The sequence below is a fragment of the Lutra lutra genome, chromosome 2 (genome assembly GCF_902655055.1).
Source record: "Lutra lutra chromosome 2, mLutLut1.2, whole genome shotgun sequence".
Classification (NCBI taxonomy): domain Eukaryota; kingdom Metazoa; phylum Chordata; class Mammalia; order Carnivora; family Mustelidae; genus Lutra; species Lutra lutra.
Window position 1 is genome coordinate 83,063,993 of NC_062279.1, and position 27,959 is coordinate 83,091,951.

General features: G+C 38.7%; 1 protein-coding gene across 1 annotated transcript; it reads left to right on the top strand.

Annotated features, from left to right (window-relative positions):
* The first annotated feature begins 4,929 nt into the window (after positions 1-4,929).
* CTSO (cathepsin O) lies at positions 4,930-27,623 on the top strand. The gene is made up of 8 exons (XM_047717819.1): positions 4,930-5,127; positions 13,430-13,538; positions 14,487-14,626; positions 16,551-16,718; positions 18,195-18,316; positions 22,697-22,860; positions 23,424-23,516; positions 25,948-27,623. Exons 1-8 carry the CDS (start codon positions 4,981-4,983, stop codon positions 25,980-25,982), a joined length of 978 nt encoding a protein of 325 aa, XP_047573775.1. The 5' UTR covers positions 4,930-4,980; the 3' UTR covers positions 25,983-27,623.
* The last annotated feature ends 336 nt before the right edge of the window (positions 27,624-27,959 follow it).

Genomic DNA, 27,959 nt, shown 5'->3' on the forward strand with positions numbered 1-27,959 from the left:
AATGGTATTTTCCCCTCCTCGTTAGAAGCTGGTCCGTGGAGTTCCCACATTCTTCTTTGTTTTACCACATTTTTGGCAGCCCCTGTGCCAGCCTTTCCCCTCCAGCTGAGAAACTAGAATGAGCTACTTCTAAAGCCCGAGAAATCGAGCCCATTAGCAGTAGCTGTTCAGACAGCATTTCTTCTCTTTTGGTCAGAGAGGAAATTTGAAAGTCTCCAATCTGGAAATTTACGTAACACCTTTTCTTAGGCAAAATTTATATGAAATCCCTCCAACATGTTGCCAATCCAAGAGGTTAAGGTCAATAGCAATGACTACAAACAACAACAAGAAAAGGGGGCAGGTGTGTTTGTGAGATTTCGTGGCGTTAGTAAGATTTTCACTGTAAGCCCAAGACTGAAGATAATCAAATCTTGCAATCCATATACTAGTTAATTAGCTGCCTGGAGGAATAATATCCCTTCCCACAACATAGGGAGGAAAATTAAAAAGAAAAAGCCAACCTTTCAACATGGAAGTAATACAATGACTCAAGTACATTATCGGATGCCATGTTTTTCTATAATTTATATTATAACGTAGAAAGCTCATAGGGCACTGTGAAAGGTCGGATTAATAAGGAAAAACCAACACAAAATTAAAAAAAAAAAAGAAGAAGAAGAAACAACCACATAATATGCCTTGGAGTAACTGAGAGCAGCCTGGGGTAGCTAAAAAACCACACGTGAGCTCTCAAATCTCCCAGTTCAACTCACATCTTACTACGGCTGCTTACCGCATAGGATCTTGAACAAGTTCTTTAATTGCTATACAAGTCCATTTCCTCATTGTGAAGTGAAGATAATTTCTACCTTGCACGGTTGTTGTTAAGTATTAGAGGCAAGGGACAAACTTCCTTATCATTGCATTCATTACCTGAAACTCTGCAGCTGTGAGGTCTGTGGGGACACAAACGTCCCCGTATCATGAAAACGTTCACTGAAGAACTAATCTGTTGTAAAATTAATATCCATTCAATTATTTCCCCCAATTTAATGCTAACATCTTTCTCAGCTTATGTTTCAAATTATTTGACAATCTTAAGCTGATTACTTGAATTATGATATCTCATGCAATTACAGTGATCACTGATAACAGATTTATAATGCGTATCTGAGAAGGTGTAGGATTTCACGAAGTCTATAGATACGATGATGATGAACAGGAGAGGTTTCACAGCATAGACTAGTGCCAGACAGCACAGACTCAGATGCTAGCTACACCGGTTACTAGATGTATAGGCTTCAGCAAACACCTTAACTTTTCTGTGCCTCAGTTTCCCCATCAATAAAATAGAAATGATCATACTATCTACTGAAAGTACATGTTATGAGGATAAAATGAAGTAAAGTGCTTAGTACATGCTTGGTAAATCATAACAAACACATGAGGGTTTATTAAGTGAGAATAAAAACAAACAAAATAACTCCATAACAAAGCTATTTTAAAATGAAGTAGAGTGATTAAAAACTGGAGAAAACCCAGAACGTTCTTGACAGGTAGGAAACAATAAATAATGATTGGAATATCCTAGAAGTTGAGAAGCATTTGTGAAAATGGATGAGGTCCCGAATTGTTTTCATAAACAAACAAGCAAACAACAAATAAACAAAACCCCAAAGACCATGTTTTGTCACTGGACTGCTAAAATCAAAGAAAGATGAGGTTTGGGTAGGTGATCTTCAAGATAACACCAAGGAGGCCCACCTTCTGGTGTCCCCACTAGAGGCAATCCCCAGCTCCCACAATGCACCAGGCTTCACCTGTGAAAACAGGAACGGAAGGAACAGCATTCCACTCTCAGGGTTATGCCGCGGAAGATCTTGCTCCTTCCAACCCCATCACTCCCTGGCTCGTTCTCTCTCTCCCTAGTCACTCACTTGGAAGAAGACTGCTGTCATGCCACAAGCAGCCGTCTGAAGATCCCAGGAGGGAAGGATCTAAGGACTTTGTTCAAAAGCCAGAGAACTAAGCACTCCTTCCAAAAGCCATTTGAACTTGAAATTAAGTCTTCCTTCAGATGACTACAGCCCCTTGGACTGCTTGTCGGCAACCCTGGGAGAGAGCCTGAACCGGAACACTTAGCTCAGCTGTTTCCAGATTCTGGCCCCACGGAAACCACGTGGAATTAAAAATATCAGTGTTTTTGAGAGGCTAATTTTGGGGGTTACTATTATGCAGCAACAGATAACCACTATGCAGGTGAAGGAAGCCCTATGTGCTATTTTGCAAATTTAATAAAAGCGTTTACACCTCTCATATAGATGCCATTTATAATGTTTATTTTAAAATAGGCAAATACTTGTGACCTTCACTTTTCAAGATATAAGTCTTTCAAATTGCTTTTTTTTTTCCCATTTTTAATAGGTCATTTTGATTTCCCTTCAACTAGCTGGCAAAGACCTATAGAGTCTGTATGCTTCTCATTTCTTTCTACTTTTCCCCCTCTTTCTTTCCGCTCTATCCACACTCAGTTCTTATTTCTGTTTCTGGAATATGCTGGGCATACTTCCACTTTAAGGCCTTTGCATTGACTATCCCTTCTATCTTACCTTCTCTTCCCCCAAATACCTGAATACCTCACTTTACCTCCTGTCTTTAATCAATGTCTCCTCCACCCTGAGATCTATCCCAAGTGCCTTACTTAAAATTGCAACCCCTTTCCTTCTCATGCCTGACTTTCCTTATCCCAAGTTATTGCTCCATAACACTTTTATTAGTTTACTGTGTATCTCCCCTTACCAGGTGCCAGCTCTATGGGATAGGGATTTGTCTTTTTAGTTGCGTACTGTACTGACATGTCATCATTACCTACAAAAATGCCTGGCACTTAATAGGTGCTCAATAAATGTTGGTTGGCATGAGTAAATTTACTTCAAATAGCTTTTTTATAGTACCAACTACCCTGGGTTAAGAATTACTACTGTATTTAAATTTTCTGACTCAGTAGGTTGTTCATAAACAGTAGCTATGATCTAAAAGCAAAGCTCCATTTAAAAATAAGAATTGTTAGCTTAAGTGACTCACAGAAAGGACCAGGTACAGAAGAACTAAAGAGACTGAGATGGGGATTAATCTGTGAACTTATTATCTAAATTAAATCTTTATCATGACACATTCTAAGGGCAATATATCTCATCATATGTGCATATAAAAAGACTTTCATATCTCTCAATACTCAAAACAGATGTATATTACTTTTATTACCAAGTTTGCATCAGAGAATAGTATTACTCCCTTTACCTAGACAAAACTAAAGACGTAAATCAAATGGTGGTTCTAAAAAGTTTAAAAGGGCTATGACATCAATTTTGAAGTCTTCTGGAAGCCTTGCTTAGAAAAGATTCTCATATAAAGGCCCATTAACGCTGCCTTTATGGATGTGTGGCCTGTGCAGTCACACAGGACCTTGTACTTAGAAGGGCCCATTACTTGGTTTAATGCTCTGCTGTTGCTGTCTTGGAATTCTTAATAATTTATGAATAAGGACACTTCATTTTCATTTTACACTGGGTGCTACAAATTACACAGCTGGTTCTGAGGCCCAAAGAAGACAATATTACTCAGTTACTACTCATTGCCCAAGGACAGAAACAGAGGTGGAATGACAAGAAAAGCATACAGAAATTTCTGAGCTACATACCCCAGTCCTCTTCCCCTCCCCCACAGCCCCCTTCCCTTGAGAACTGGAAAAAAAAGTAGTTGTGGGATAAAGCTTGCTACTCAAATTGGGGCCTGTGCCAGCAGCAGCCTGGGGCTGGGGGTGGGCAGGAGAGGTGTTAGAATAGCAAAATTAGGACCCACTCCAGACCTACTGGGCTAGAATTTACATTTTCTGTACACTCCAAATTTGAGAGACTGACCCGTACTGTTCCAAGAGTAATCCAGGACACCCACAATAATGGAAATTCTAAAGAGTTGGTTTTGGTTTTTGTTGTTGTTGTTTGTTTGTTTGTTTGTTTGTTTTTTCCCTTCAAGGGGACTTTATTTCTTCCCCCTTCCACTGGAAGATCTCTAATCTGAGAAGTTGCCAGATTGAGATGCTAACTGATTTGAACATTACTTTTGTTCCCTCTGCGGTCCATTCTGTAGGATTATGTTAATATGAATTGATGTGGTCTGAAAAAAATAAAAGAAGAAAGGGTTATTACGAGCTAAGCTGAGATGGTGGAAAGCAATTACAATAATAAAATGAAGGAGGGGAGCTACCTTAAACAGGTAATAGATAAAACTGAACACTTAAAATATGCCAGCCATCTTGCAAAGTGTTTAAGGTGGATTATTATATTTAAATTTCACCACAAACTTCAGAAGTATGTTCTACCCCTACCTTCCTTTGCAAATGGAAAAAAAAGGCTTGAGAGGTTTTGAAATGGCCATCATATAACAGATAAATAAAGTGTGCCTTACTTTCATAACTGCAAATTCCTGTTACGTATTTATAAACATCTGCTGAACGAATGAATGACTTTGTGTCAATTCGCTAACATTTTAGAATTAGGTCCTAAACGTTAGAGACCTCCGCAGTAGGAACAACAGAAACAAGGCCAAGAAAAATTCAAATACTGCCCGAATCTTTCAGTTTGAGATAAAAGGAAGAAGAACAGAGGACTTCATTCTCGAAGTGCAGGTGACACACGAGTCTGCGTTCTCGCGCATCGCATGGAGAATGATTCTCAAGCTTTCCTCTAACATAGCTGGGAGATGAAGATGCCACAAACACCAGCGAAACCGCCAGTTTCCCGCTAATCGCATTCCCAGGTCCGGGGCCATGGGGACTCAGGGAGCGGCCGAGTGCCCAGCACCGTGCACCGGCTCCGCTGCTCCCGCCCCGAAAACCCAGGAGGGGGAGGAGCCGAGGAATCGAAAGAGAAACCTGGGGGAGGCGGGGGTGGGGACTGGCGGCCGCCTGGCGCGGGGCGCGGGGCGCGGGGCGCGGGGATGGAGCTGCGGGCGCTGCGGCGGTTCTGGCTGCTTTGCTGCTGTTGTTGCTGCTGCTGCTGCGGCCACGGCCTCCCCGCGGACCCCAGCGCCACCTTCACGGCGACGGAGCCGCGGAGCCGCGAGCGACAGGCAGCCGCCTTCCGGGTACCGAGCGCGCGCCGCTTTCTGTTTCCTAGTCGCCCCTGCTGCCCGGGGTCTGGACTGGGGCAGCGGGTTGGGGGGTGGCGGGGTGTCACCGAGAGCCGCCACTCCATGTGGTCACCCTGCCCGCACTTCGGTGACGGGTTTGGGCTTCCCGAGAAGTTCGCAGGCCAACTTCACCCTCCGTTCCGCACGTGCCAGCCCTCCCCCATCTGGGCTAACCGAAAGAGGGGATGTTGCAGGTTAGATTTGTCACCGTGGACCTATGGGATGAGCCCAGAGTAATCAATGGATATGTTCAACGTATTCTCGATTGGAAGAAGCACCCCTTTTGGCAGTGCCCTGGACCGTCCTCATGGCCTTCCAAAGCGGTTCCTTTTCAGAGTCTCGGGAACCTGATTAAAAGCGGAAGAAGCCTGATGGGTGTTTTTCTTCCGCAGGGGGCCGCTGGTGACCGCCTGTGATCAGCTTGTTCTAAACAAAGAGCCCGCGCTGGGAAAGCTCAGAGCCCTGCCTATGTGTGATTTTCCTGAGCTGGGGCTCCTTAAACTAGTGCAGCAACCTTAAAATTCTTCTTGACTTGCTGGAGACGGATTTGGAAAAAAGGGAAGCATTTAATTTCCTTTTCACATTATTTTCAAAAGTCCTCATAAGAATGCTTAGATTTTAGCCCAGCGTTAAACTTTTGGAATGGACTGAGTTAGCGGAGTATCAATAGGTTTTTCCTGTAACCTAGAGATACCGATTTAAAGCTTGCCTCACTGTGTTCTAAATATCTGAGACCACTTAACAATTTTTTAAATCATGAAAGATGTCATCATTTTATTATAAAAGAAAATTGATTCATTCTGAATCAAAAGTAAGAATTTAGTAATATTGTTTGTTGGAATGATATTTAGTTTTTTGCTGGTATAGTCTTGGGATTTCTCCTGGAGTTCTGTAGCTGTACTCTTTTCTGCTCCTCCTGTCTCCCCTAGAATATTCCAGTGTTTAGGAAGTCGCAGCCTTGCCTGATTGTGCCCGCTCTTGTTTTTTGCCCAAACCAAGATGTGTACTCTTGTCTCTGCTTTATTGCTTTTGAGTTGCAATATAGCTTTTAAAACCAGAAGCACTGGCACAATTGCTGGAAAACAAACTTTGTGTCCCTGTATTCTGCCCCTGTCCTGGGCTTGGTTGCCTATGGTGGTGACCCAAACCCTTTAGGGGAAAAAAAGTCAATCTTATCTATACTGATAATTTATTCATTGGTTGAATAAATAAACACACTGCTGTCCTCCTCAAGAAAATCATGTTGGAGGATTGGAGGCACAAGGAGGCCAGAATAATAAATACATTTTTTAATATATGCATAAACAATGCATTTTGGAACAGTGAAAAAAATTAAAATTTAAAAATATATATATAATATATATATTGACTTATATAGTTACTCATATTGGTCCTGTGAAGTGGCTGCACCCAGGAGACAAATGTCTGCAAATTCAACTCTTCTCAGGAAAAATACAAGGATCCGTAACAGGAAATGGAACATTTAAGTGGGGGAGGTCAGTTATGAAGACTTTTAGTACATTTAAAAATCTTGAGTTGAAAAAGCCTGGGAAAGTTTTCAAACCAATTGCTTCTAGTGGGAGTTTACTTCACAAAATGGATGCCCAGAAACGAAAGTGTTTAGACTTCAAAACACATTACTGGAAAGTGGAGCATCTCATCGTGTTAGATTCTAGTTGTCTGGACCTGGAGTAGAGGGCTGGACACAGGCAAAGATAGAAAAGGCCTTGCTTCCATGGTACCCATGAGCATTTGGAAGAATTCTTCTGGCCAGGCAGGAGAGATTAAAGTATGTGATAACTAAAACTCATAACTACAACTCTACAACGCTTTACTCCTATAAGATCATGTCAAGTTATGAATTGGCAGAGATTCCCCACTTCTTAACCATCTGGTAAATTATGTGCAGAATCTAGAAAATGTCCTTGTTTCACAGTGAAGTTAAAGTTTGGAGGAAAAAAAAATAGGGGCATCCATGGGTGGCTCAGTTGGTTGAGCTTCTGACTCTTGGTTTCAGCTCAGATCCAGGGTCATGGGATCCAGCCCCTCGTGAGGAACTCTGTGCTCAGTGGGGAGTCTGCTGGAGATTCTCTCCCTCTCCCTCTACCCCTCCGCCTCTCTCTTTCATCCACGCGCTCTCATTCTCTCTCTCTCAAATGAATAAGTCTTTTAAAAAAGTTAAAAAAAAGTTTAAAAATTAAAATAGAATTGTAAAACACTCTGTGTTGGGCCAGAATCTATAGATGCTATAAAAAGTAGACAAATCCTAAGGACCAAGAGCTGTAGTCTCTGGATCTTTGTTTCTTATTTAGGGATAGCAAATAGGTCTCATCATGTTTGCAAATGGATTGATTAATAGTGGCTGCCTGAAATATGGCATTGGAAAGTATTCAGAGACAGTTGGAGAAAATGTCTAATTGATTAGTAATGTCTTTCATGGTGTTGGGTTCAGAGAATTGTGAAATAGTCTTGTCATCCCTGCCTTATGTATTTTCATAAGTTCCTAGGACTATTTCTTAAATGGAAGTTAGATGGCATCTATGACACTTGTTCACAAACTATCACCACATTATTGTTGGGTGAAGACTGGGCCACTCCTTGGTTTGTTATGGTATGCTTCTCAGGATAACTGATGGAGGGAAAACAGATAGCAGCCCCAATCTGTGCTCTTCCACTGCTTTAGAAACTTCCAATGCTGAGGAAAATCATAATGGAGGATTCAGCCTGCTCCTCTTTGTGCTGAAACCCAGGCGTGCACTGATAATTTACTGATGCTCATTATTTCACCACAGAAAAGTTCATATTCTTATGCCTTCGAGAAGTCACAGACCCATAAAAGTCATATGTACTCACTTCAGAATGATGTTTATGTGCCAATACAAATGTGATTTGTGCATAAAATTTCAGAATCTTCACTTTAAAATTACTGGCATAGAATGATATATGCTACATTATTAAAATTATATATAACTGTTAGGCATGTTGTTTATGCATAAATAGAAAATAGTAGTTTATGTATAAACAGAAGATTTTGCAATAAATAATCCTAACTAATAAGTCACAGATACTTGCCATAATCAGCCTCTTGAAATCTGGATTGTCTTCTCCAAATGAACTCTGGGCAAGAATGCTTTAACGCACATTTTCTACCTAGCATAGACAGGTGAATTTGATGTAAGGTACTGTTGTTCAAGTGACCTTTTTCAATGATTCTAACTTTAATGCCTGCATTGCCAAAATGAAAATATATCAGGAACTTAAAATCTTGGATCAGAGTTTGTTCATTCATTTGTCCATCTGTCCATCCATCTATCCAATATTTTGATATTCACTATGTGAAAGGAGCTGATCTGTCTTCTGATTCCATGGGGGAATAAGACATGTGCCAACTTCAAAGAATTATAGCCTAACAAATGAATATTGTATATTTGAACATTGTACTAGAATCCATTTTTCAGTGAACAAACAGAAAAATGTAAAGAGTAATACACTAGAAAAATTATTCCTTCAACCAATTCTCAAAGGAGTATCACTTTAATTCAGTCTTTATGTGCATGTACAAGTAAATACTAAATGACTACATATTTCTTTTTATTTTACTCTGCATGATAAACATACATGCATATTATTTTTACACAGATGTCAGCACAACATATACAAAATCCTTTGTGCAGGTGACTTTTGTAAAGTAGGAATTTATGAAAGTATATATTTTTATTGTTCTAGTAGAGGCCTTCCCAACAGCTGCACTGTCGACATTGTGGAACTGATAATTATTGGTTGTGGGGAGCTGTCCTGTGCCTTGCAGTGTGATTAGCAGTGTTCTTGGCTTTTACCCACCAGGTGCCAGTAGTGTCTATCAAAATAGACACTGCACACAGCGCCAAAAATCCTTGGGAGGGAAGAGGAGGAAGGAGGGAGTTTCCCTCAGCTGAGATTCACTAATCAAAGATTTACAACTCTCAAGTCTTAAGAGAAATTCTCAGCGATGCTCCCACACCACATATAAATATTTTGCCTCTTGGACCATCCCCAGACTTACTGCAACTTCCAGAAACGAAAGCACCAGCAAGGAGAACGTTTTAAATCCATCTGTGAAATGTATGATTTGTCCTACACCAAACCTCAGAATCTCCAAGTGAGGGCTATTGAGGGAAGAGCTAAAGAACAGAAGTGGGATTGAGTTTAGAGCCTTAAACGAAAGGTCGCCTTACAGAGCATCTGTGGCTTCTGCAGTAATTTCAGTGTACAGCTTATCCCAGCAAAGCATGAACTCATTAAGGGAGCAGACACCACGGAGAAAGTACAAAATAGATCACCATCCTATGACCCGTCTGTTTTTCACGCATCTGCATTTTTCAAAACTACTAATGCTGTGTGCTGTATCCTCCCCAGAACTTGACTGTCTTCTTTCATAAGTGACCTTAAGGCTCAGGTCTTTCATTTTAATATTTTATATTGTTTTAGGCACATTGACTCGACTGTAGATATAGTCTACCATACTATAATACCATTATGGTCTCTTCCATTGTCTTAAGAGCATGAAGTAATTGGTCCTTTACTTAGGACTGATTCTGTGACAGAGCCTGTTAACATGAGGAGCTCCACAGACTCACAGTTTGTGATGCTTCTGTGACATCTGCTCTCACAGAAGGAATCGAAGTAGACCAGAAAAGTCACTTGGAAGAGTCGTCAATTCCGGAAATGAAATACAGAGCTTTTTTAAAATTTAAGTGATTTGAAACTCTGTTAGGGGGACTTAATTTGTGTCCTACTGTTCTAGCAAATAGGAGAATAAATGTTCTTGGATATACTGATAATATCATTTTACTATGAAAGCTGTTTCTTCGGATCGGTAACTGGTCATTTCTAATTGCATGACAAAGATTAGCTCCATATTAATCTAAGAAAACCTGAAAACATGATCTTTGAAGGACATTTTCTATGTCCAAATGTTCTGTGGTTAGAGGGGGAAAAATATTCTGTGTTTAAGGGGGGAAAGAAGATACAGCACGAGAGTATTAAATTTAACATTTTTTCTGTAATTTGCATTTTCCAAACATTATCTTATTTAATTCTCACATTCTGTCAAGTCGGAATTACCCCATTTGTCAATGAAAAAAATAACGACCCAAGAGGTTAAGTAGATACCCAAATATTGCATGACAATGTGGTTAAGATATTTGTTGCAAAACTGAGAAGAAATTGGAGAAATTTACTGTGTGTGTATATAAATGTAGAGAATTACGTTTTGTTCAGAATTCTCATGGGAAGTACTTTTAATATTATTAGTGGTCTTGCAAAATCAGAAAAGGGAGGATGAGGATTAGTGGTGGGGAGAAGGCAAAACGGAGCACTTTGGGGTTTAGAGGTCTTTGGTTTTTGCAAGAAGTCACGTTGTAAATATCGGATATCCTTAGCGTGGGCTGTGGACAGCCATGAAATGACAGGAATCAGTGCACTGGAATGACATACAAAATCCACAAATGGGGGCACCTGGGTGGCTCAGTGGGTTAAGCTGCTACCTTCGGCTCAGGTCATGATCTCAGGGTCCTGGGATCGAGTCCCACGTCGGGCTCTCTGCTCAGCAGGGAGCCTGCTTCCCTTCCTCTCTCTCTGCCTGCCTCTCTGCCTACTTGTGATCTCTCTCTGTCAAATAAATAAATAAAATCTTTAAAAAAAAAAATCCACAAATGGGATTCTTTTAGAAGTTGGCCTCTGGTTGATACAGGCGTTTCGTATATTCCCTCAATCACGACCAAGAAATTTGCTCTCAAGCACTATTTGCTGAGGATTTTTTTCACGAAAAGATTTTGAATTATGTCAAGGGCATTTTCTGCATCAACTGAAAATATGATTTTCCTTGCTTTTTTAAAAATGCCATTAATATGGTATATTATGCTGATTGCTTTTTAAAAATTAAAACAGTGTAGCATTTTTCTAATGAATCTCACTTGGTCATAAAGCGTTGTCCTTTTTATATATTGTTGGTTTTGATTTGCTAATACTTTCTTAAGGATTCCACATCTATAGCCGTGAGGGCTATTGGTGCGTCGGTCTATTTTCTTGAGATGTCTTTGCCTGGTTTTGTAATCAGTGTAATACCTTGTAAAATAAGTTTCAGGGACGCCTGGGTGTCTTAGTCGTTTAAGTGTCTGCCTCTGCTCGGGTCATGATCCCAGAGTCCTGTGATGGAGCCCTACATGGGGCTCCCTGCTCAGCAGGGAGTCTGCTTCTCCCTCTCTCCCTGTCTCCCCACTTGTGCTCTCTTTCTCACTCACTCTCTCTAACTCAAATACTCAAATAAGTAAGTTAATTAATTAACTAATTAATTAATTAAAATAAATAAAATAAGTTGCAAAGCATTCCCTTCTCTTTTATTTTCTCAAAGAATGTGTATAGATTGATATTATTCCTTTTTTAATTGTGTAGAGTTCACCAAACAAGACATCTGGGCTTAGAGTTTTCTATTTCTCGTATATTCAGCTTTTGCAATTGGTGATGTCTGAGGAGTGTGTCTGTTTCATACACACATTCATAAAACTTCCCGGTTTACCGTTTTCAAAATACTGTTATTCTAATGACTGAAGCATCCATAGTGATGGCCCTTTCCTCGTTCTTGATGTTGATCATTTGTGTTTTATCCTTTCTTTTTTCATTTCCTTATCACAAGACCAATAGCTGAGAGAAATGGGGACAGGTTGAGAGAGCTACCTGATGGCAAAGCAACTCTGATCTAGAGTGAAGGAGGGAGGGAAGATAGATTGGGGGAAGTGCTTTAGATGGCTGTGCAGCCAAAGGAAGGGTCAGAGAGACCCTCAGGGCTCAGTCATTGGCTACAGGCAGCTTGTGGGAACCGTGGCCTCTCTTGTGGTAATTCAGCACGCAGCACACAACCCCCCATAGATGGAAGTCTGTGAGGCTCTCATGGCTACCACTTGCTTTCCTATGCATTTTTAGTGTCCTACATTCTCAATGCCCTGGCTAGTCTAGCCCACAAAGATGTTCAACCAATACTTAGAAAATGAATGAATTTTAAATTCCTTAGCAGCTAGCAGTCTCTGGCTCATGTTTGTCACATGGAATATAGATACGTGCTTTGTTATTTCTGTTCTATTTTTGTATTCATCCATCTGCTTTCTAAATTATATTCAGAACTCTGCTTTATCAAGATTATTCTTAAGTACATAAAATTCATTTAGTAACACTTTATTATTTCATTAACAGTCCTTCCAGGCACGGTCAATAAGGATGTAGTAAGAAGATGATAAGTTCCAGTAATAACTTGCTTCAAAGTAAATAGCTTAAAGCTCTTACAGGCATGATGTATATAAAATGTCATTGGTGTATTTATTCCACAAAAAAATGTTAATTAAGCATCCATTGTGTGCCAGGCATGTGCTCAGGGTGGGGAGTGCACTGATGAACAAGACAGACAGGTCTCGCCCTCATTTTACTTAGAGGTTTGTGAGACAGACACACAATAAACACGTAGATCCATAAACAAATACATATGAGCTAGAGTTGGAAACTTACCTAATGGTAGTCTCCTGAAGTTGTATTTATCCTACACAGTTGGTTAGCATCAGGAAATTGAGGCATGTTCTCACAAAAGACAAGCTTAAGATAAATTATTACAAAATTCAGAGCTGAGGAATCTGTAAATAATGGTCATGTTTTCCCTCCAGATAAACAAGTTAATCTATCTTCCCAGAACATCTGCAGCTGCATCGCTATCACAAAGCCTTTTTACCCATAATGAGCTGGAGAGAGCTATAAAGCTGGAATAGAATCATATTTATTTATTATTTACTGATTTATTTTTTTCATGCTTTGTTACATAGTGCTGGGAAATTCAAAGATACATGCATTCCAAATTCATAATTTTTTAATCTAATGAGTATCTCTTTGTGACAGTTTCTACTAGGATCTAGTGTTTATTTGCAGTTCACTTTGTTTTTTTCCACTGTGTTCAACAAACATGTATTTAGTGCTTTCAACATGCCGGTAAAGAGGAATTATAAATGGATAAGACATACCTTTCCAGCCTCAAAAATATACCTGAAACCAGATGATAGTTTTCACACAAATGTTTGTAAATCTGATCTAGAGGTCCTATGCAATCTTTCACTGTGATCAGTAGGAAATAAATCAAGCTTTGCTTCTAACACCTGAAAAATATGTCCAAGTTAGTTACACATACATTGCTCTGATAAGTGAACATAGGTGATGTGAATTAATTTTTTTCTTCTTTTAGGAAAGCCTTAATAGACATCAATACTTGAATTCTGTATTCCCTCATGACAACTCTAGTGCCATCTATGGAATAAATCAATTTTCTTATTTGTTTCCGGAAGAGTTTAAAGGTACTGTGATATTGTGCTATTAGTTGTTTGGTTTCCTGATTTTGATTTGTTTCCTTAATTTTTGAGGAATTGTTTAATTGTGAATCTAGTAAATTGAGTCATAATTAACATTTATTAAATACTAAATGTCAAGCATGTAAATACCTGGCTACTATCTTCTGATTATCTTCTAATTAAGATCTAAATGTTAAAGATTTTTCCATGTAGCTGTAAGGGCCAATGTTTCACCCCTTCTGCATTTTTTTTAAGATTTTACTTATTTATTTGACAGAGAGAGAGAAACAGTGAGAGAGGGAACACAAGAGAGGAAAACCCCACAGAACAGGGAGCCCAACGCGGGGCTCGATCCCAGGACCCTGGGATCCTGACCTGAGCTGAAGGCAGATGCTTAACGACTGAGCCACCCAGGAGCCCCCATTCTGCATTTTTTTAAAAAGATTTTTATTTATTTATTTGACAGATGGAGATCACAAGTAGGCAGAGAAGCAGGCAGAGAAAGAGGAGGAAGCAGGCTACCTGCTGAGCAGAGAGCCCAATTCGGGGCTCCATCCCAGGACCCTGGGATCATGACCTGAGCTGAGGGCAGACGCTTAATGACTGAGCCACCCAGGAGCCCCCTTCTGCATTTTTTAGTGCTATTTCTATCCTAGACATCCACAGTTCCATGGGTTACAATAAAGCTAGTGATATCAATTATACTCATTTTTATTATTGACCGAGTTCTATCAGACAAGTAATTTTATGTGACAGCTCCAGTCCTGTTGTAGGAATTCCTTAGTTTTCAGTGAGTACATTTTGAGTTATGAAAAAGTATAAAGGAAAACCACAAATGGCAGGCTCTACTATAAAACTTCTGTTTGTGTTTGAAAAATTCCTCCAAAAAGAATCCCAGGAAGCCCTCCTTATAACGTTATGTTGGCTGTCTTTTCATTTCCTGTTTCTCTTCAGCTATTTATTTAAGAAGCAAGTCTTCCAGATTGCCCAGATACCGAACAGAGGTGCAAACATCCATACCCAATGTATCTTTACCATCAAGATTTGACTGGCGGGACAAACATGTTGTAACCCAAGTGAGGAACCAGCAAACTGTGAGTTTTAGAGGTTTTCTTTTTCTTTCTTTCTTTCTTTCTCTTTTTTTTTCTTTTTTAAATCATCTTAGCATTCATGGGAAGTCATCTTTGAAGTCCAGTTCAATCAAACTTGTAACAGAAGCCATATCTCTGGGTAAAACCACACTCCAAATACCCAGAAATGACAATGAAGGGAGAATCTCTGATGAAATGAGAGGCAGATGTCAAGGCCGATTTTTTTTTTTTTTAAGATTTTATTTATTTGAGAGGGAGAGAGAGAGAGAGCGTGCAAGCGAGAGCACAGGAGCAGGGGGAGGAAGAAGCAGTCTCCCCACTGAGCAGGGAGCCTGATGCGGGGCTTGATCCCAGGACCCTGAGATCATGACGTGAGCAGAAGGCAGATGCTTAACCCACTGAGCCACCCAGGTGGCCCAAAGCCGATTTTTATTTTAAAGATAAACCTACTCCTCTACACCCCATTGGCATAGGGAATGACAGCTGACCGGAGAAAATCGACCCCATAACTGCAGAGATATAGTCTCAATTTATCTGAGTGGAAACCTTACCATGTCATTCAGCCTTCCCATTTAAGGTGTTTTAGACCAAGCAGTTTCTCAGTCACCATCTAGTTAGGATGACTCTTTTCTCCTCAGAATATAAATCTATCGCTTTTTAAAAAATATATGTATTATTATGATTTAAGTTTTACCACCGAATTATTTGCTTTATTATTGAATTCATAAAGAAGAGTGAATTAGTCAGAAACAGAATCCTTCCAGGAAGTGTCTACTTTGTATTAAAGGAATACAATTTCATTAGTAATCTTGAGTTAAAGAAATATACTGTAGAGATATTTTTTGAGCAGAAACTGCCCTCCTGGGGCAGCTATTGGGAGATAAACTAAATCTAGCTCTAGGTATGGTGTCAGCAACCTGTACTCACTTTTCTCAAAGGGTGGAGACCCGGACATAGAGTTCCTTAGTGCCTATTTTCCTATGCCATAGGCACCAGGCATAAAGACATAATAAGACCCTTAAAGCCATAAAGTCACTCAACACAACTCCACAAAGATAACCAACTGTTCTTCCTTTCTTTGCCTCACTGTGTAGCACATGTCCTGGGATGAAGTCAGTTCTGCCCAACTTCAAATCTTATTCTTACCTCTGCCTTTTCTATGGATCCTTCTTCCTTGTGCATGAAACTTGATTTCATTTCCTCCATTTTCTCCCTATTCTTTCAGGACGAACCCTTTCATTCTTTCATTCCAGTTAGTCCAATAAAATCAAGTTAATAGATCCAGAATGAGGAAGATTGTCAGCTGACATTTCAATGAGGAATGGCCAGTATGGGTTTTGATCATTATGACATTTTATGCATATCTGTGATATGCCCATGCTGGCACTTTGGCAGCCTAGAAAGTAATTCATTCAGCTCCTGAGTCAATCAAATAATGAGCACAGCTTGGATGATGTATATATCCTCAACCCATGTCACCTCATCACTGCCTCTGCCCTTTAGGGTGGAGATGGTGGATCCCATAGAGGCAGAGGGTCAGGGGAGAAACAAGAGGGATTGAAGAGTGGGTGGGAGTTGGCACACTTCCTAGAAACAGAAGTCATGTCCAGTGAACTGATGAGTCTTTAAAAGACCATCCAGGTGTTCTCTCAATCTCTGAATCTCGCTTTCATCTTGCATTGTCTCGTTGACCAGGGTGATTGCCCTTTTATCTTTAATAGTTACATTTTGGGGCTGAAGTGAGAATTTTGGTTTTTCTTTTCTTTCGTCTATTTGAAAATCTATAGGCTGGGCATTAATATTTTGTAGGCCTCCAGATTCTTCCCACTTTACTTGACTTGTTAACTCGTGATAATTAGCAATGTGGACGAACTTGGTTTGAACATTATTTGATAATAAATACAATGCTGTTTCTCTTTTTCAACAGTGTGGAGGATGCTGGGCCTTCAGCGTGGTGGGTGCCGTGGAATCAGCATATGCAATAAAAGGGAAGCCTTTGGAGGACCTGAGTGTACAGCAGGTCATCGACTGTTCCTATAATAACTACGGCTGCCAGGGAGGCTCCACTCTCAGTGCTTTGAACTGGCTGAATAAGGTGACTAGTTTCTCAGCCTTCTAAACTCTTCGTTTCCTCTTTGGTTTAGTTAACATGCCTTCGGAATTAAGTCAGTTTACTCTCAGATATACCAAAGAATGTTTTTATTTTTTATTTTTTTGAAGATTTAATGTATTTATTTGAGAGAGAGACAGAGATAGAGACAGAGAGCATGAGCTGAGTGGAAGAGGGAGAAGCAGGCTCCCAGATGAGCAGAGAGCCCGATGGAGGGGCTCCATCCCAGGACCCCAAGATCATGATCCAAGTCGAAGGCAGATGCTTAAATGACTGAACCACCCAGGCACCCCCAAAGAATGTTTTTAAATTCAGAAATTTTGATGGCCAAAGTCTGAATCCCTCAGAAGATTTGAAAATGAATTGCTTTCAGGCAAGTCAGCTACTAAGCGATCAAAGTGTGGAAAATCTTGCCTGCATTTGTTTTCAGAAAAATACGTGTGTTTCTTTCTCAGCATTTCTCAGTAGGTGAATACTTTCTTTCATAGTTATAGATCACCTAATGTCCCAGAAAGATGAGAGCCTATGATTACTTATTTCTATAGAATCTTTGAATATTGCAATTATAAGAGACAATAGAAATCAGCAAATTTAATAACTCTTTATGTAGGTGAAGAAATGAGACCTGAGAGGTGAGATCGTGTTGCCAAATCAGTAGCTGTGCCAGAACTGTGTCTTAAGTCTTCTGTCTCAATGGAGGGCTTTATCCAATACTCCAGAGTGTCCTCCGTTTCTTAGGAAACTCTCTGACATTGTCCTGTATCCAAGGCCAACTGCATGAAGCCAAACCCTGAGGATGTTGTTATGGTTTGTAAAAGTCGTCAAGCTGGAATTTCCCAAATTGGAATATTCTTTCCTTGTTCACTTGCTGTATTTTGAGTTACTACATGCCGGAAGCTTCTCTGTACACTTCAGGGACAACAAGGAATTGTGTGTCCCCTGGCTTCTATAAGCCCAGAATCAGAAAAGGAGGATTGTCTACCAACAGCTAAAAAATATGTGACATATGCTAGATGTATGGCATAGAGAGATGTAGGTGGAAAGAATGCTTCATCTGGCCATTGCCTGACCTGAGTGAGTCTCAGAGACTTGCTGATGGAACCAGAAGCTCTGGAAGGAAAATGAGTTGCCCTGTTGCAACCTCAGGAGAAAAAAAAAAAAAAATGGTAAGACTATTATCAAATGTAAGGAGGCTCTAAGGAAGGAAGTTAGAGGAAAAACAAGAGTAGAAGAGAAAGATACTGAGTTAACTTAGTATGTCCATAACAAACACCTAAAGGTTGAATTTAAGAATTTAGGTTATTTATGAACTTAGGTTATTAAGATAACCTAAAAAATAGCCACATGACGAGGATGTGGCCAACTTGAATCTTATTTGGACACATCATAGAAATTGCTGTTTGATTTCCAAAACAACTGTGTTTTAAATAGAGAACCCTTTGGATGATTATTTTCTTTTAGACACAAGTAAGACTGGTGAGAGATTCAGAGTACCCATTTAAAGCACAGAATGGCCTGTGCCATTACTTTTCTGATTCACAGTCTGGATTTTCGATCAAAGGTTATTCTGCATATGACTTCAGGTAATTGTCTTATTCTGTTGTGTCTCTGTCTGCATTTCATAGTCTCTGATCTATTGACCATTTGGAATCAATAACTGGATTGAAGACATTATTGAATACGAGTCATTGTTTTAAGACCTACCTTTTTGCTAGAGAAACTAATGGAGGGCTGTCTAAGAGATGTTGTTTCTTAAATGTGATCTTATTTTTCCATTTGTGTTTATAATAGAATTAACACATTTAAATCTGTGCAAGGTAAAAGTTATCCTTAACCACCTTCCTTCTAACAAATGGAGTTGCCGTGATTATCATTTGTATATTTCAGTCTCACTGTTGAAGTGATCCAAAATTGCTTTGTATAGACTCTCAGTGAGTATCAAGCAGTCTCCTTACCAAGAAGTATCATTTTTGAACATGCTTGCATTTTTTTAAGGCATCAACTATAGGAAAAGCATGAACTGAAACTTTCTTATTAGAAGCAAGTAAGACTATATTACTGGAGGTGGATTATGGGGCACACACTACAGGCATGATGGGCGTGCAGGGTAGATAAGGACAGGCAGAGGAAAGGGACTGGTGTTGAAAGTTGAATGGCGTGATGACTTTGAATGGGTTCAGGGACAAAGAGTCATTACAAAATGCTTTAAAAATGCATGAAACACTGAAAGCCAGCTAGAAAACCATTGTGACCATTTGATATAGTACAAAACAGGGGTGCAGGGATAATAGGACAAAGGAAGATTCAAATAGCTTCTTTTTTTCATTTAAAAAATATATATAAAGGAATCTTAGCACAGTCTTTTGAAACAGAGAAAGCAGAAAGTCAATTATATTCAGCTGAGGTGACAGACTACCCCAAAACATACCAATACAGAATATAAAAGAATCTCTTGGTCCAGATGGTGCCAACCCATGAGATCTGAAGGAAATCAAGGGTGAAATTGGATCATTGAACAAAATGGAACCCGTCTAAGTAAGCATACGTGTACCAGAGGCCTGACAGATTGTCAGCACAGCTCCCATCTACAACAAGGGCTCTCGGGGTGACCTTAGGAACGACACACCAGAGAGTCCCAATTCCACAGATGGCAGGTTACACAGAGTCTGTAATAAAATGTGCAGAGTCACAGAATACATTGTCCTACATCTTTTTTGAGGGAAACACACTCTAAAAAATGAGGAAGTGTGTCTCTATAAGCTGTCCATTCCTTAAGAGTGTAAGTGAAGCATGAACACAAGAAGTAAATAGATTTTCAAAATATCACTTAAAAGGTTAAAAAAAATGTCACTTAAAAACTTCAGGGAATCCCTCATCATGAGTAGCAAAATAACAAAAAAAAAAAAAAAAAATAGGGAGACATGTAGAAGAATAGGCATGAATCTGAATTAGAGAGATTTGGAGAGAGAGAATGTAAAAGTCACTGGCACTGGACCTGAAGCATGATCTGTCTAACCCTTTGGTTAAGAAGAAAGAGGTCCCGATTAAAAAACAAAACAAAACAAAACAAAAAAACAACTCCGTTTACACTGGACATAAACATTCTGGTAATAGAGTGCTAATGGTATTAGACTCTGCACGAAGATCTTTCATTGATTTATTCATTCATTTGAATATGTATTGAACATTGTTTCAGGTTCTGGGGATTCAGCCGTGAACAAAACAGACAAAAAACCCTGACTGCATTTTAGTGATAGAGACAGACAATAAAGAAAACAAACAAAAATATGTACCAAGTGTTAGATGTAATCATTTGTACAGAGAACTAAGTAAAACAGTGGGAGGAAGAGGAAACATCAGGGGGGTATACAGTCTTAAAAAGAATGGCCAGGAGGGGCTCCTTGAGAAGATGACTTTTGAGCAAAGACCTGGAGAAGTGAGGGAACATAACCATCTAGACATCTGAGGAACAACTATTCCAAGCATAAGGAGCCATAAATGCAAAGGGACAGAAACATGTGTGACATATTTAAAGAAAAATGAGGAAGCCAATGGGACTTTGGATGGACAAGACTAGTCGGAGATGAGGCAATAAAGGTTATCGGGTAATACCTTTGGAGCAGTGTTAGAAAAATGGTCTTAGACCTGAGACATCATAGGTTATTATCCCTCATAGAATATGAAGCCCCACAGAATATTTTGACAGATTTTATGGAGGGGATGAGAGAAAAGATAGTCAAGGATGATGAATCTAGGCTTTTTGGCCTGAACAACTGAAAGAATGGAATAAACTCTTACTTGAGACATGAAAGTCTGAGACAGGAACAAATTCAGGAAGGAATATCGAGGAGTATATTTTAACTTGCTAACAGCCAACATCTTTCTGAAACACAAGAGATAAGAATGCTAGTCATTTCTGGGACTAAATGGAACACTTCTGGACTATGTCATATCCTCCTGTTTCATATTTTTGATATCTTTTTTAGTTCTATCTCAAAGCAGAGACTACTACTCAGTTGTTTATTTGATCTTACCATGTTAATTACCCTCTACATTCTAAAAAAATATTTTTCCTTCTTGATCTTTCTCTTTCCATCGTGCTCTCCCTGTCCCTGGAGCTTTGATGTCATGTATTTACAGTTTATCTTTTGTCATCTTACAAAGGTAGAGACGCCTGTATACTCTTTAATGTAGATAATCCTATTTGTCATATTTGGATAACAAAAGGTTCAAAAATTTGAATATAATAAAATATACATTTTACATTAAAACATATGCTGAACAAAACTGGTTTACCAGGTAATTAGAGATGAGGAAAGGGAGCTATTTCTTTTAAATTCAGAGTGTAATTTATGTTAGGCATGCTATAAGTTTATACCTGCAATTTTCTCCTTAGATTGATTTTGTGACAGAGGTTACTTCAGTCACCTGCTAGAGTCACTGACTCCAGTGTGACTAGAATGACTCCAGTCTATAGCTGTAATTTGAACCCAGCTATGCAGAACTTCAATGCCTATACCCTACCATGATGCCTTATAGGAATTTTGTAATTTTGCCTGCCTTGGGATAATCTTAATGAATGCAGGTTATTACTACAGCAGCGAAAATTAGAATTGACTGCTTATAGATCTCCAGAAAAAGATCTTCACATTAACAGGTCATATGAATAAACGTTTAGAATGAATGTGCATGCAGTTTCTATCTCAATAAATTCTCTTATGCACTCAATTTTTTCCCCATCTGTGGGCAAAATGTCCCCTTGGTAGAAACTGATCCCCAGCAGGTTATAATAATAGGTTATTTACTCTTTGGAGCTACTCATTTACTCATGGCTTGCTGCAGCAATAAAATACCAAATGCTATCTTAATGGCTTGAAATATCAGTAATTTGGTTTCAGTGTCCTTCACTCAGCAGGCTGACCTTTAAAAGAGTAAATAATGGTTTAATCACATACTTCCAAGATCGATGATGACCAGATGTTATGTAACAGACATTATCAGTAGATGTCCACGTGTGAGAGCAATAACTGGGTCTTTCACAGACTTCACAATCTAGTTTTGGTTCTCCTGGCATCTTTTTTTTTTTTTTTTAAATCTGTATTTATAGCTTTATTTTAAAATAATAGCAAAAAAACCATTACATGGCAACCTGTAACACACTTTTATGAAAAAGATATTATTTTCCCTAAACTGAGACATGTAAATAAGTTGACTGGTATCGCTTCAGATTTTTCTAGATCTTTTTTCTTTTTTTTTTTTTTTATTATGTTCTGTTAGCCACTGTATAGTAATTCTTGCTTCTGTTGTATAATGACATTTGCCACTTTTGTGTAATGCTCCCCTCTGATTTCTGCATTTGGCGTTCATTCACAGAAGTTGGTCAGTCTCTTGATTCTCACATGGTATGGCACAGTTATCTCATGCATTTAGTCTTCTCACTTCCCTTATTAACAGAATCCCCCTATTATAACTTGATACTTTGCCAGCTAGCTACAAAACTCCATTTCCGATCTTCCTTGAAGCTAAACTTAGCCTCTTAACTGAGTACTAGCCAATGAGATCTATATAGACCTATGCAGAGCGTGTGTGTTATCTATATAGACATACGCAGAGCATGTGTTTTACTTTTGGGAAGTCTTCTCAACAGGAATATTGTACTTCTTTCTTCTTTGTGCTGTCTGGAATATATGTTAAATGGCAAGAGCTCCAGCAGCAATCTTGGGCCATTAATTGACCCATGGTAGAGCAGAATACAGAAAGATTCTGGCTTCCTGATCTTGGAGCCCCATAGAAGTCCTAGACTACCCAGTCTCTCAGACCTCTCGTTCCCATTTTTAGGTCTTCTGTAATTGCAATCAAACCTACTCCTAACCATACATAGATTAAATAGATTTTTTTTTTTTTTTATAAAATAGCTCTACCTTAAAAACAACTCCTTAACCATGGATTTCCTCTTCCGGTAGTGACCAAGAAGATGAAATGGCAAAAGCACTTCTTACCTTTGGCCCCTTGGTAGTGGTAGTAGATGCAGTAAGCTGGCAAGATTATTTGGGAGGAATAATACAGCACCATTGCTCTAGTGGAGAAGCAAATCATGCCGTTCTCATAACTGGATTTGATAAAATAGGTAAGTGCTGATAAGACTTGATTGGTTGCTTTGCAGATTGAACTCTGACTTACAAATGATCACCATCCTTTAAAATGCTGAAATTTGGTCCTTCCATGTCTAAGTCCTCCTAAGACCTTTACAACTTTTCAGTAGACTTCCAGGCATAAATACCCTGTCATGGTCCCCCCTATCAATTTTGAGGACAACCTTGTTAAAATAACAATAATTCTTGATTTAAATAATGTGCATTCTCCACCTGGAATGTTTAGAATAATTGTTGGGGGAAAAGAAGTCTTTGTTATTTTAATCATATTTTTCTAAAAATTATTTTTTTTCCTTTTCCTAATTCCCTGGAATTGTGTGTATGTTTTCATTTCATGCTATCTGATTCAAATATATATTTTTCTATTACCTGGAGTGTGACACTAAGTGCAGCTCAAGTTTACTTAGCCAGAATCACATTACATTTTTAATCTTTTGCTCAGAGCTGCTATAGCTATCAAGAACTAACTCTTTAAATGAATATGCTTCACAACAAAATTTTAACTTTTCACGGTTTGTCACCATCTTATGTTTTGTAGGAAGTACTCCATATTGGATTGTGCGGAACTCATGGGGAAGTTCATGGGGAGTAGATGGCTACGCCCATGTTAAAATGGGAGGCAATATTTGTGGTGAGTTGTGAATTCATGTTTAAAACTTCAGGCTAAATGTCCAGGCAGACACTTGGAAAATATTAAAATTATAAACCTGTATGCTCGTAATTTAAGTCCATAGTCAGCTTCCAATGGACTCAGACCATTTTTACAGTAATAATTTTCATTCTCTAGCCAACTGATAAAAATAAAATAGTGTTCTTTGAAGAGACACATTGCACATGTTCACATTTTGAAAAGGAAGAGAGCTTGTAATGATACAAGTATAACATGCAAAATACAATAAGATACAGTACTAATAAGATAGAGTACTAATTTACCAAGAGGCTGAGATGCTCTGAAAACATCTCCAAAATTTATTTATTTCCTTCATTTTTTCTAAGTAGGCTCCACACCCAGAGACCTGAACTAACAATGCCAAGATCAAGAGTTTCACACTCCACTGACTGAGCCAGCCAGGCACCTCCCTTATTTATTTTTTAAAACTGAATCAATTTTCCTAATTTGTGCACCACAATACCTGCTCAAGGGTATCAAGAATTGCTTTTTCTTTATATCAAAATATATGAAAATCTGAGCATTAGGCTTGTTTCTGGTTTAATATGCCCCTTGTTACCTACAGACTCAAGCAAAACACACACCGGAATTGAGGAGCTGAAGCAAATAACAAATATGCTTTTTTGCTGAATAACAATTTAACCACAAACCAAATTAAAATAGCTAGTCAAGTATTTTTAACTGTATTCTAAAACTTATATGTAAACATATGTTCTAAAATTTTTAATCTAGGAAATCAGCACAGTTTATGAATCAAGTTTGACCTAAACTATATTGCATATGAAAGTAATCATTTAATTTCTTATTACAATGATTCCTAACATACATACAACTTTTTTAAAAGTTGTAGAACCCTCCAGAGAGTGAAACTGAGAATAGAGAGTTATAGAAAAGTTCGAGAGTTGGGATGCCTGGGTGGCTCAGTCGGTTAAGTGTCTGCCTTCAGCTCAGGTCATGATCTCGGGGTCCTGGGATTGAGTCCTGCATTGGGCTCCCTGTGCAGCAGGGAGCCTGCTTCTCCCTCTCCTTCCACCCCTCCCCCTGCTTGTGCTCACTCTCTGACAAATAAATAAATAAAACCTTTAAGAAAGAAAGAAAGAAAGAAAAGAAAAGAAAGAAGGAAAGAGATTTGAGTTTAAATTTTGATTCAATCTAGTGAACACTGGCTAAAGTTAATCAGTGGTCTGGCCTATCACCCCAATAAAATATTTTTCTGAAATTACTTATGAAGGAGAGTCAACATTAAAGAAGTCTTCTAGCCAGAGCACTAGCAAACCAGTCAGGCTCTACTTTTTAGCATCATGGGGGCTTTTCTGTTGTTGGAACTTGCAGATATATTACCGCTGCCATTCATTGAGCCTCTGCTGCTAAACCCAAATTATCTCTAACTGTCAAAGTGGTGATACTTGGATCTGGATGAAGGTTGGCTTTTTCAAGGCTCTGGCAAGAGATTTGCAAGAACATAATTCAGATGCTTGTTCATACTTGCCTCCATTATGACTCCATATCCTCCCCCACCACCTCTTCTTCAGCCCCCAGCTACTAGGGTGAGTTGGAATAATTTCTCCTCTCTACTCGTGTTCCAGTGGGATCCTCCACGTGCCTGCCTGATTAGTAATTAAGCAGGGATCCAAATCATTCCAGAAAATGAATATTTCCTGAAAGTTAATACCTGATGATGATCACATTTCTCTTATGAACAACAGTGTAACACAGATAGCATTCCATGGCTCCAAGAGATTTTAAAGACATAGCTAATTACAATGAAATCCAGTCTTCAAATGGACTATTTATTGCTTTTACCATGATATTGAGATCTATGGTCTTAGGTGCTAAGAAAGCCTAGCATATTTGTGACTTATTTAAATTTTGCTAAAGTTCAAATCTTAAGAGTTTGAAGTTTCAAATTTTATTTAAAACAATCCTATAAATTATTGTATTCCTCTAAGCAATACATATGAGTGCCATAAAGATTTCAGATACATTAATCTATTTAGATAATAAGTCTTTGTTTTTTTGGGTTTTTTTTTTTGGAGTTTCTTTAAAAAAAAAGATTTTATTTATTAATTTTACAGAGATAGAGAGGGAAAGAGTACATGAGTGTGGGGAGGGGCTAGAAGGAAAGGAGAGGAACAAGCAGACTCCGCACTGAGCATAGAGCCATACATGGGGCTCGACCTCACAACCCTGAGATCATGACCTGAGCCAAACCAAGATTCGGTTGCTTAACTGATTGAGCCGCACAGGTGCCCCTGTAGTTTCTTGAAACAAAAATGTTAGTCATCTCTTCTAATATCTGTTTTTGAAGTTGCCATGTTTATACTGCCAGCTATAAGCATTACATTTTTTTAAGAGGGAAATAGACTAGCACTAATAATTTCTTTTTCTCTAGGTATTGCAGATTCTGTTTCTGCTGTATTTGTGTGATATGTTGGGAAGATCAAGGGACAGCGACAAAAATGAAGGTTCATAATGAGAGGTAGCAAAGAACTCCATTCCCAGAGCTGTTTGCCTTCAGGCCACCAGCTCCGTGGCCTAGGAGGACTCTGTGGAACATTTTCTAGACCCTGGGATGAAGGTCACTTCAATTTGAAGAGGATTTTATCTGGCTTGATTGTTGTTTTTGTTTGTCTTTAATGATATACTTCCAGTAGGATTGGAGGGGATAAGAATTTCTTTTCCTCTGTACAATATCATCACCAGCCATAGCGTACATTTATATACAAAAATGGTAAGCCTAGAATAAGGTGTGCTTCTCACAGTTATAATCACAGCCCTCGGAGATGGAATTTCCTAAAGATTTTGAAAGGCCAATTGCTTTACCTCCACAAAAGATGCTTACCCTTGAAACAGTAAAAAGGTCATACAGAAAGCAACAAAAGGACAAAACCACTTTTTAAGAGAAATTGATTGAAATTAAAGGACCAATATGGCAACTGTGTGGTAAGAAAAATTCCAGGAGCATTGCCTGAGAGACAAATTACTGTTTGGAAAATTTTGTTGTCAATAGGCTTCCAGGAGAGTGTTATTTCTTCCTTTGTCTTCCCTGTATTGAGGAGGATGCCTCCTACTCTTTTTCTTGTTCTTTACTGTAATGCTCCTAAACATTCCAGGTGGTTTGGCTTCCCTGGCTAAAGAAGTCTCATTTTTCACTTTCCATTTCTATTTTATAACCATTTATTTGGCTCCATTTGCCTCTAAGCCTTTATCAAGTCAGGATCTTACTTATCTGTTCCTCCCCTCATTCCTAGGCACCACCCCTTTCAAAGCCCAAGCCTAGCAATCTGGGCTATCAGTCAAACTGACTTTCCCAATCTGTCTGTTTTCCCACTTTTCTGCTTACTTTTCCCAAACTCCCATACTAACCATGTTTTTATGTATCCTTTTGGCTTCTACGTGGTTCCAGTTCTTGATGCCAATGTTTTCTTTTGCAGAAGTCATCATGTGTGGGTGTGTGGCAGTGTAAGAACCTCAGAGCAGAAGAGCTGATCTTCTGACTAAATATAAGTACAATAAGTACTTATTCAATATTCAATGGATTAATATAAGAAAATCATATCAAATATTGCATATGTAAACATTTCTTCTCTGAAACTTATGGTTGCTCTCTAATGTAGACTATCTTAACGAAAACAAAATTTTAAATGTAACAGCAACCACTAAAAAAATTGAAGCCCTCCCATTTTTCCTCTCACTTTTGAGCTTTGTTTATCTATCCCCTTTATTAGAAAGTGAAAATCAAAAACAAAACACTGTATTTCTTTGTTTTACACCAGAAGCAATCTCAAAAAAAATACTGTTGACTCAAATTTAGAAATGTTCCAGGAAGAAAAATATTGATATTCTGATTAATATTTAAATTATCCAAATATGTCAGAAGGGGACTGTGTGCTGGTTGTTTTAGCTTGTATTTATTTACTGATTTCTATACACTGTAAGTGCTTTCCTGATACTTTTTTTTTTCAAATGTTAAAGACTTTTTAAATTACAAAATGATTAATACCTCTTAGCTGTTCTGGATATTGATGACATTTATAATAAAACAATCTATATTTTACTGTGATTGAAGAAGACTCTTGATAAGAGCGTGACCTACATTTTGTGAACAGTGTTAATGTGCTTAATTCCCATAAGCTTTTCTCAGTTCCAAATCCATATATTCAAGTTTTGGTTTTCTCTATAGACACCTGAACCTCAATGTCTATAAAATTACCCCCTTCCCTTCCCCCCTTCTAAAAAAAGAAGAGAAAAAAAAGAAAAAGGAAAAAAACTTCCACACCTCCTAGAGTCTCTATTTTGGTTAACAGCATCAATATTATATAATCACCCAGTCAGTAGAAGTGAAGGAAATGTTACTGAATCAGGCCAACTACACTTTAGTAACCCATCACTTTAATCACTTAC